The 10,985-nt window shown below is 37.0% G+C and overlaps 1 protein-coding gene across 2 annotated transcripts; it reads left to right on the top strand.

Moving 5' to 3' along the window:
- The first annotated feature begins 3,329 nt into the window (after window positions 1-3,329).
- SRP19 (signal recognition particle 19) lies at window positions 3,330-9,967 on the top strand. 2 transcript variants are annotated; one of them, XM_079143543.1, is made up of 5 exons: window positions 3,330-3,466; window positions 4,031-4,106; window positions 7,203-7,274; window positions 7,362-7,473; window positions 7,645-7,770. In XM_079143543.1, exons 1-5 carry the CDS (start codon window positions 3,426-3,428, stop codon window positions 7,647-7,649), a joined length of 306 nt encoding a protein of 101 aa, XP_078999669.1. In that variant the 5' UTR covers window positions 3,330-3,425; the 3' UTR covers window positions 7,650-7,770. The 2 variants fall into 2 exon arrangements, with proteins under 2 accessions (XP_078999669.1, XP_078999668.1); XM_079143542.1 differs by lacking the exon at window positions 7,645-7,770 and adding an exon at window positions 9,422-9,967 and having other exon boundaries at window positions 3,333-3,466.
- The last annotated feature ends 1,018 nt before the right edge of the window (window positions 9,968-10,985 follow it).

The raw sequence follows: 10,985 nt of genomic DNA, 5'->3' as shown, positions 1-10,985 counted from the left end.
TGACATCAGTTCAATAAGACTACATGAGGTGGGCTGGGGATATAGCTCAGTTGGTAGAGTGCTTGCCTTGCAAGCACAAGGCCCTGGGTTCAATCACCAGCACCACAAAAAAAAAAAAAAAAAAGATTACATGAGGCAGTTCTGTCCTCTTACTGCTTGCTTCTAAAGTGAAGTCTTACTTGGTTTGGCGTAAAGGATACATTACATCCCTCTGTAGTCTGAGAAAGCCTATTATTGGTTTTTGAGTTTTGATTTGGTTTCTCCATTAAGGAGGCTGGATTCATAAAACATCAATTCCCCAAATCTTCAAGGGGCAAAGGCACTGGGCAACCAGAAACCAAGACATGTTTCTGTACCACTATCTCAGCTGCCCCAGCAATTAAAAATAAATGTAAAGGTATTAAGGAAACTGAGCAATAAAATTTCTAAACTTGAAAAAAAAAAGTGTAAATAATTGTGGTCATTCTGATAATGAATTGCACTGTAAATGTCCAACTAAAACAAAATTAAATGCTTAATAATTTTAATCTTAACTTCAAAATCATTCCAACACAAATAAGGAAACAAGTTAGAAGGTAGGGAAGTGGTGAAAACATGCTAAATAAGAAATGTCAATAGACACTATGTTATTTTTAACTTGGAAAAATATGAATTTATTTTTTTTCAATTTAGTGGTAACCCCAATGTTAAAAAGAAGTGGATTTCTTGGGCTGGGGTTGTGACTCAGTGGTAGCATGCTTGTCTAGCACACAGGATGCCCTGGGTTCCATCCTTAGCACTGCATAAAAATAAAGGTCCACCTATGACTAAATACATATATATATATATATATATATATATATATATATAAAGAAGTCAATATCTCCATCTATTAGCTAGTAAATCATTAACTAAAGATACTCAAATAAGATACTAAAGAACAAAGGGGAATTCAGGGAGAGTTAATCAAAGCATAAAGTTGAGGAACAGTACCAAATTATTAATCACATAATGTTTATATTTCATATCTTTGATTTTCTTTAGTTTATGTTAATTTAGCTTGGCTGAAGTGTTTCCTGTTATTTTTTCAGAAAAGCTAAGTTGGGGATATACTTTCTAAATCTATTCTTGGTTTAAAATTTCTTTTGCCTCCACACTAGGTATAATTTTGGTCACAATTTCTTTTCTGCAGAACTCTTGGCTTCTGATGTTTACTATTGCTGAAAAGTTTCAACCTTGGTCTGAGTTTTTAAATTATATATAAACTTGTGTTTCCTATTTGTATGTTTATAGGGTTTTGTTCTTAATCCTTGTAAAAAATAAATTTTCCTAAGTCTAGCTGTTTGAGGTTGTTTTTCCCACAATCCTGTCTTTTAATAGTAAATACTTTTAAGTCTTCAGCAAAAGTTTTATGTTATCTCTTTTATTATGGCTGCCCCTCCATCACGTTCTTTCTCTCACAAATCAAGCCTCTCTCCTTGTACAATATTTCAGCAATAGTGTAGGGTTAAATAGGAGAGTGGATCTGGCATAGAATTGGCACTAAATAACATTAGCTCCATCACCTCTGTGATTAATACCCCTAATGTGTATAAACCAGACAATGTAACCACCAATATTGCTCTTTTGTCCCCAATTATTTACATGGCTCTAAGAAAACAACTCCATGGTAATAAGGCTACTGCACCAAATCTCAAATAAATAAATATATATATATATATATATATCTCAATCATACACACACATATATAAATACACATATATGTATATATAGAGAGAACAAGAGAGCACTATATAGCGATATCAGTATACAGATAGATATAAAGATATACAGATAGAAAGGGAGAGAGACTGATGATGCCTTGAGCCATTATTAGTGCAAATGGGCAAATTATTCAACCTCACTGAGACTCCGCTTTTGGGGAGATTTCTATTTGTTTTTTCAGTTTGTTTGTTTGTTTCATCTATAAAAGTGAATGTCTTGGGGCTGGGTTGTGGCTCAGTGGCAGAGCACTTGCCTAGCATGTGTGAAGCACTAGGTTCGATTCTCAGTACCACAAATAAATAAACAAATAAAGGTCCATCAACAACTAAAAAATATTTTTTAAAAACGTTAATGTCTTACTTTGCCTGTTTCTTTGAAAAGCTCCATTATGGATATGGATTAAACAGCCACTGCTAATATAGGAATGAAGGTATGTTTAGTTTAATAGAAATGCTGTGAAGTAATGCTTTGCAACTGAAGAGGTTAAAATATGCTATTCTGACTAAGCTAGATACTTGAAAAATAGCATGTTCAAAACGATCACTTTCACCTATTTCTTAAAAGATAAAATTGCCATGTGAAAGACACTGTCCTTATCCTCAAGGATGAGAAGTTGAAACCAAGAGAATTCCATACAGATCTTGATAAAATAACTCATCTTTTAAGCCTACCCAAATGATTTAGTTACTTCTTCACAGTAACTAATCCAGTATATAAGTAAATGGCCCTGCTTCTTTGGGTCCTTATTTCCCTGTTAGTTTCCAGTACCACATTTGCACTATCCATTTCTCCTGTTAATCTATCTTTATGTCACTTTAATTCTAGGACCCAGCTGGAACCCTAAGAAAATGGAGGAGGAAGTTTTCCTCTTCCTAAACATCAACGAAGCATGTAAAATCATGATTTATTTTATATTATAAGGTGTCCTTCAGACGTTTTTAAAGGTGGGTAGTCAAGTTTCTAACATGCAGTACACTGAAACACAACTGCCAAAAATTTTCCTAATTCCATCACTTTAAAAAGTTCAATCTTGCCAAATTGAAAACAAGCTGTCCAGAAGCCTTCGGTTTCGGACTAGGGTGGCATCGCTGATCTCTCTTGTTCTGATTGTGCTGCTCCTGGTTCCTCCAGCTCTCCAGCCTGCAGATGGCCATTGTGGACTATCCTGATTGTGTAAGCCAACCTAATAAATCCCCTTTTTATAATCATAAAAAAAAAGCTGCAGGAGCCAGGAATGGATACAAAATTAAACATAAGGACATTTCCTTGCCTGCTCTAACCTATATTTCCACTTCAAACTACACTGACGCCCCTCAGCATACAGCCTTCACCCGCGGGCGAGCGTAAACAGTACCACCCAACTTTGGTGTGAAACGGGGAACAAGGAAACGTTAACTAACTAATTAATTAAACGACGGTGCACACTCCTGAAGCGCTCGAATGTGAGAAAAGTGGAAAAGAACCGTTCGTAGTCTTCTCGCGAGAATAAAGGTTAACAAGCCACGTCAGAGTCTAAACATCACGGCTTCGAGCGACAGGTGCTGGAACAAACCGGTGTTGAAAGACTGCCGGCGCGGGCCACTTTGGTGGGCAGGAGCTCCGCCGGAAGAGCGGTTGGTTTCGTAACTTCCGGCTGGTTTCCTGTGGGCGGGGTCCGCGCTGTGCGAGAACTCGAGTGGAAATGGCTTGCGCCGCTGCACGGTCTCCGGCAGACCAAGACCGGTGAGTCCTGAGGCGGGTAGAAAGGTGGGGGCTGCTTGCGATACCGCAGATGCTGTGCCGCCATTCCCCACCGTTAGGCCTAAAGAACCGCTTCGCCCCTTGCGCTCGGCGTGAGCCTCAGACTCCGCGCCTCTCCCGGGCCGGGAAGCCTGCAGTCCCAAGCTTTTCGCTGAAATCCCGAGCTTAGCTCAATCTTTGTATCTGAAAAAAAGGATTTAGGGTGCCTCGAGAACATGAGATAACAACGTTTTTAGTACTCCGACGCCGTGCTTTCGTGCAGTGGGTGGGTTCCACCCTCAGGAACTTCTGACAGGCCTCTGTGCCTAACGTAACAGTTACCGCATCCTTTTTGTTTTCGTTGTTGTTTTTAACCTTCCCAAACCAGTTATATTTTGTTTTTCCGTAAGGTAACCAATAGTTTTCTCTTTAGGTGAATTAAGTAAAAGGCAGTTTATACTATTACTATTAAGTAATAGTATAGACGTACCTGCCACGAAGATGCTGGCTGGATGCATGTTTTGAAACACTGCTCTAGTTATAACAGCTGTGCTTTCTGTGTGTCAGGTTTATTTGTATATATCCTGCTTACTTAAATAACAAGAAGACCATCGCGGAGGGAAGGAGGATCCCCATAAGTAAGGTGAGCGGTGGCTGGTACCTAGGATGGGGGAGGTTGTCCTCACAGGCCACAAAGTCGTCTTCTACTTCATTGCGTTTCTTAAAGGCCTGAGGAGAACAGCAACCAAAATTTGAGTGCTTTCCTTAATACTGGTGAAACCAGAGAGACGCCATTGCATAGGTTGAAGGGTTCTTTTTTTTTTTTTTTTTTTTTTTTTTTTCTGGTGTACCCAGGGCCAAGGCAAGCACTCTACTGACTGAGCTATCTCCCTAGCGGTTGAAGGGGTTTTTGAAATGGTTCATAATGAAGCTATGTTTGTAAAGAATAAAGTGGCGTGGGGGGTGTCTGGAGCATTTACACTTTTTTTTAACCATAATTATGACAACATTCTCCATTCTCCTTAATAAAGAAAATCAAAATTACTTCATTGTACAATAAAATGCCTTTGCAGTTGAGTTGGTGTTTTTTTGTTCTATTTTGGCCTCAGGGATTGAACCCAGGGTTTCTTAGCCACTGAGCCACATCCCAGCCCTATTTTTATTTTTTATTTTGAGACAGGGTCTAATTAGGGCCTCCCTCAGTTGCTGAGGCTGGCTTTATACCTTTGATCCTCCTGCTTCAGCCTCCCTAGTGGCTGCGATTACAGGCATATGCCAGTACAATCAGCTCTACAGTTGAGTTTCTTTAAATATGTGAATAAAGGCTTGTAGAAAATGCAGCCTTATTGAGTGTAGTCTTCATTATCTTTTTTCATTTAAAGGGGTAAATTCACTTTAAAATTAATACTTTTTAAAGGTAAGAAGCAGGAACTGGGGTTGTAGCTCAGTAGTAGAGTGCTTGCAACAGGGGGCGGAAAGGAAAGGAGGGAGTTATGAAGTCTTCATACTTTTTGAATAGGGAACTCAAGTTTTCAGGTGGTCTGTTGGCTTAAATTTGGAAAGTGCCTAATCCCAAATGAAAGACATATTCTTTTTTGTTTTGTTATGTTATGTTGTTTGTAATGGATATTGAACCTAGAGGTGCTTTACCACTAGTAAAAATTATTTTTAAAAAAATTATTTTTAATTTTGAGGCAGGGTCTCACTAAGTTTCTGAGGCTGGCCTCAAACATGGGATCCTCCTGCCTCAGCCTCCCCCGTTGCTGAGATTACAGGCCTGTACCACCATGCCCAGTGTGTCATATTCTATATTTATTTATTTATTGGTGGGGGGGGGGGTACCTGGGATTGAACTAAGGGGCACTCGACCACCGAGCCACATCTCCAGCCCTATTTTTTATTTTATTTAGAGATATCGAGTCTCACCAAGTTACTTAGCACTTTACTCTTGCTGAGGCTGGCTTTGAACTCACGATCCTCCTGCCTCAGCCCCCCCACACCCCCAGCCACTCGTATTACAGTCATGTGCTGCCGCGCCCAGCCATATTCTACATTTAAAGAGTCATTTACATTTTATAATCTAATGACAAGTTTAAGGCAACTTGGTCTGAAGCAATGAATTAAATATTTTTATATTATTTAATATCTCTCATTTTGCTGCTGCTTCAATATGTATAGTCTGCTTTGCTGCCTCAGGTGAGAAGAAAGATACTTTGGCACTTGTTCAGAACAATGCCAAACGTCAAGCCACTGTGACAGATTCTCTCTGAAGAATGACTGAATTTTTTTAAACTTTATATATAACATATAAACTTAATAGTTCAATTAATTTTCACAGTGGGAGGGTATCCAGTCCACAAACTTTAAAAACATTATCAGCTTATAGGAAGATTCTTTATGTCCCTTCTCACTCACTGTACCCTCCACATATGTTCACTTATATAAGTATAACCACTATCCTGATTTCTAGCATGGTATATTATACTTGTTTGTTCTTGAATTTTATGTAAATAGGATTATTCACTATGTACTTTTATGTCTTTTTATCACTGAACTTTAAGCTTATAAGATTGGTCCACATTTTTGAGTGTTGCCTTTTATTTTGATGTTTTATTGCTGGTGATTGAACCCAGGGCCTTGGGCATGCTTAAGCATGTGTTCTCTCATTGAGCTAACTCCTAAACCTTTGAGTGTAGTTTAATTCCCATTGCTCTATAGCAGTTTCTCAACAGCAGCATCATTGACACTTTGAGCCTGATAATTCTTTTTATAGCAGTGTGTCCTGTGCATTTTTTAATGTTTAGCAGCATCCCTGGCTTCTACCTACTAGATGATGGATACACCTCTCCCACAGTTATCTCCAAGCATTGCCAATTGTCTGTCTTTTGAAAGAAAGACACACAAGTATGAATCAGTGTAATTCCCAGGAATTTTTAAAATTAAAATTGAAGGGCCAGACAGCAGTGTTTATAGCAGCTTTATGCATAGTAGCTAACCTGTGTAATCAACCTAGATGCCCTTCAACAGATGAATGAATAAAGAAAATGTGGTACATATACACAGTGGAATATTGCTCAGCCTTAAAGAATGAAATTATGGCATTTGAAAGTAAAAGGATGGAACTAGAGAATATCATGCTAAGTGGAATAAGCCAATCCCAAAAAACCAAAGACCAAATGTTTGCTCTGATAAGCAGATGCTGATCCATAGTGGGGACATGCGGGGTAGGGAAGAATAAAGGAACTTGGGATTGTGCAGAGGGGAGTGATGAGTGGTTGGGGTGGTAGGGATGGGAAGGGTAGTAGAATGAGACAGACATTATTACCCTGTATACATGTAATGATTACTGGTGTGACTCAGCACCATATATAGTCAGAGGAATGAGAAGTTATGCTCCATTTGTGTACAGTGTGTCAAAATGCATTCTACTGTCATGAATAACCAGTTAAAACAAAAAAAAATTGAGGGCTGGGGTTTATAGCTCAGTGGTAGACCACTTGCCTAGCATGTGTGAAGCACTGGTTCAACTCGATTCTCAGCATCACATATAAATAAATATATAAAGTTCCATTAACAACTAAAATTATTTGAAAAAAAAATTTGAAAATGTTGTACCTACTAAGAAAAGATAGGGTTTAGGTACATATTTTGATCATAGTATTTTAAGTGATATACACAGTTGTATAGCAGTATTCTCTTAAAGCTAAACTATTTCGTGTTTTTGTTTTTATCTGTTCAGGCTGTTGAAAATCCTACAGCTACAGAGATTCAAGATGTATGCTCAGCAGTTGGACTTAATGTGTTTGTTGAGGTATGATGTGATTCTTCCTTCACTATTTTCTGTATTCATTTATATGATAATTTTCTTAAAAGCCTGTTTTTGTTTTATTTACATTAGAAAAATAAAATGTACTCTAGAGAATGGAATCGTGATGCTCAATACAGAGGCAGAGTCCGGGTCCAGCTCAGACAGGAAGACGGCAGCCTCTGTCTTGTACAGTTCCCATCACGTAAGCTTTTTTTAATGAATTCACTTTAGGAATGTGTTTTTTGTCTATGACACCAGAAGTTCTAAAACTGACCTTTTGAAAGATATAAAAGAATTTACATTCTACAAATTAATTTAGAGAAAGACTGCCACTGATGGAAAGAGGTATAACAGTAGTTTTAATTTCTTTTAGGTTAAAAACCTCTGAGAATGTGATGAAACTTTTTCTGAGCATTTTATAAACTTCTGAAAGACCATCACTGTTCCCAGGTTAAAAGTATAAAGTTAATAAATGGATGAATGTTAGTAGTTATTCCAGATCTTAGAGACCCTTGAAGTCTGTTGTTAATTTCTCTCATTAATAAATCTAAAGAGCAAGATTGAGTGAACAAACAGATAGTCATAGTATGGTATCACTCAGGTAAATTTAAAGATAAAATATTGCAGTTTATTGAAGATGAATATGTATGTTGCTTATAGAAATGTTTTTACAATATACTGGAGTGACTGGAGTTGTGGCTCAAAGGTAGAGTGCTTGCCTGGCATGTGTGAGGCACTAGATTCAATTCTCAGCACCACATAAAAATAAATAAACAAATAAAATAAAGGTCTATTGATAGCTAAAAAATGTATTTAAAAATGTACTGGAAAGAGCCCACTTTTAAAACTGTGAGCAATGGGAGTGGGGAGTGGAGACCTCAAGGGACTGTTAGCATCATGTCCAATACTTTATTTTTTGAAAAACAAAACAAAATAAACTAGACACCAGTATAACAAAATATTAGTTCTAGATATTGGTAAGGTAAGTGTTTATATGTTATTTATTTTTTTGAAATTTTTTTAGTTTTAAAACATACATTTTAATTTGAAGAAAGAGCTGTTTATTTTTTTTCCTTCAGTTTAATTAAACTGTTTAATTCAACTAAATACACTTTAGCAGGCAAATTGACAGTGTGATTGTTTTTAGTCAAACTCAGATAGATTAGTTCTCATAAACCAAATTCTGTCAGGATTGGTAGGTGTTGCTACATTTTAAGATTCTGACTCAAATGTGACAGATAATCTGATGTATTATTTTCTTCTCTTTGACATTTTCTTATACTGTCTCAAAAGACCAAAAGCAAAAATAGTTTTTGATTTAAAAATAGAGGTAAAAGTTTTGATTGAGGAAAAGGTTGCTTGTGGTTTCTAATTAGAAAATAGTAAGTCACTAAAAAGAGCAAAACTGAGGAGCTTGGTTTGTTGGAGTAGGGAAAGTACCTGGTTGGAGTGGGCATAGCAGTGGTGCATGTATGCATACATTGATTGGGCATGTGAGTCAGATCTGTTGAGCTTAATGACATTTGGGTTTTTGTTAAAAGGCTGAGAGACCCTGTGTCTTTAGAAGCTTAGATTACAATGGTAGTCTGACTCTTGTTTCCAGTTTGTTATATTTACATATATTCTTGATTGATCTTTCAGCCAATTACTAGAACCAAGACCATAATTTTTTTGTTTGTTGGGTTTTTCTTTTTGTTTTTTTGGTTGTGGGGTTGAACCCAGGAGCACTTTACCGCTGAGTTACATCCCCAGTCCTTTTAATTTTATATTTTTATAAAATAAAATAAGAAAGGGTCTTATTTGAGAAAGGGTCTCACTAAGTTTCTGAGGCTGGTCTCAAACTAGTGATCCTCCTGCCTCATCAGCCTCTCAGGTTGCTGGGATTATAGGTATGCATTACTACACCCAGCAAAACAGAATTTTTGTTTCAAACTTAATGTTTTATATTTTCATTTTGTTCACTTAATTATTTTTTTTGTTCTCAGTACATTTTCTCTAGCAGAAGCACTGATTTGAGCAACTTACTAACTTTATAATCATTTGATTATTTAAAATTATTCCCATTTTCTTGGACTTTATGATACTCAAGTTAATGATCTTTTATGTTTTATTTCTTAGTTTGTACACTAAACCTAACTTCTGATTCCTAGGTAAATCAGTAATGTTGTATGCAGCAGAAATGATACCGAAACTAAAAACAAGGACACAAAAAACAGGAGGTGGTGACCCAAGTCTTCAACAAGGAGAGGGAAGTAAAAAAGGGAAAGGAAAGAAGAAGAAGTGATCTGGTACGAGCAGCAAGTATATGGTCCTACTGTAAGAGATGTGAATGGAGACTTCTTTGTATCTGAGGGAAACAGCTTTTTGTTTGCATCATTTGACTGAATTGGGAACATTTATGCCTCCCATCTTCATCATCAGAGTTGACAATGAAATAAATCAGAAGTTTGCATCTAGCATTTATGCAGTATACAAGACAAGATTTTTTGTTGCTTTAGAGGTTTTGTTTTGTGTTTCAATGAAGAGGTTTTATGGAAGAAAGAATATTTTTAAATGAACAGTGGACTGTCTCATAATTTACTTGAAATCCTGTTTGTCCTCTATGTAAACGTATTATGTCGGATAAATGTTTAATAAGATTTGAAATACACATTTTGTTCTCCTTTTAAGTTAATGAAATAAAATTTTCAAAATGACTTTTGTAACTTTTGCCTATGAAACAATTAATGCCAGTAGATGAGGCATTAAAGGAGAGTAAAATAGGTAGTGTAAACTTGGACAGTGTGAACCTACAAGAGAAGAAAATGGTAACTCTTCTTATAAGAGTTTGGAGATCGTACTCTTTGAATAAGTTACAGTAATCAAATTGTTCAATTGCTGGAGTTTGTCATATGGAAAGTCCCTAAGCTTTAAATTTGCTGATTTTTTTAGGTTTAAAAATGTTTACACTGGAGTCCTAAAAATTATCTTGAAGTAACTGAATTGGAAAGGTCCTTCAGAATTTCAGAGTACTTCTCTAAAAGTGATGATTTTAAGCTATGCCAGTTCCTATTCTTCCTGAGGGAGAAGGAGCTCTTCCTTGATTTCTATGAGCTACTGCATCTACTTCCAGCACATCCATTTTCTGTGATTTTTATAACTTGTGATCAAACAATCCCAACTGATTCTGAAACAAGCAAACCCCAAGATTCCAGTTGCTCAGAATCCTGAACCCGGGCTATATAGCAAGATTCTGTCTAAAAAAACAAAAAAGTGTTTTCATTTGTTTAATATTTTGCTCCTTAAAAAATTATAGTGAAGATAATGTAGCAGATTACATAACTATATAAGTACTGGAGTTGGGGGGTATGTGTAAAACACGATTCGGGGCTTCCCTCTGTGGAAAGGTAGATCTCAGGAATATGATTGGCTGTGAAGTAGAAAACAATGAGTGGATGAGGAACATAAGCAGCACTTTTTTGGGAGGAGGTGGCAGCCGGAGGAGGGAGGCGCAACCACTGAGCTACATCCCCAGCCCTTTTTATTTCTGATTTTGAGACAGAATCTCACTAAGTTTCTGAGGATGGCCTCAGGTTTGCCATCCTGCCTCCACCTCCTAGGTTGCTGGGGTTACAGGCATGCACCACCACACCCAGCTGCTACCTTTTTTTTTGGATAACATAAACCCAAAGGAGGTTATTATAGTTGTTGGTTCAGCTCTTGGTGATGCCCTTT

This window comes from Sciurus vulgaris (genome assembly GCF_902686455.1).
Source record: "Sciurus vulgaris genome assembly, chromosome: 6".
Taxonomy (NCBI): domain Eukaryota; kingdom Metazoa; phylum Chordata; class Mammalia; order Rodentia; family Sciuridae; genus Sciurus; species Sciurus vulgaris.
The sequence above is the reverse complement of the archived record's forward strand: the minus strand, read 5'-3'. Positions and strand labels throughout refer to the sequence as shown.

Excerpts from the sequence above, each read along its gene's own strand:
- SRP19 (XM_079143542.1), top strand. The coding sequence starts at position 3,426 with ATGGCTTGCGCCGCTGCACGGTCTCCGGCAGACCAAGACCG. Across the intron at positions 3,467-4,030 it reads TCTCCGGCAGACCAAGACCG|GTTTATTTGTATATATCCTG; the intron begins GTGAGTCCTGAG and ends TCTGTGTGTCAG. Across the intron at positions 4,107-7,202 it reads GGAGGATCCCCATAAGTAAG|GCTGTTGAAAATCCTACAGC; the intron begins GTGAGCGGTGGC and ends TTATCTGTTCAG.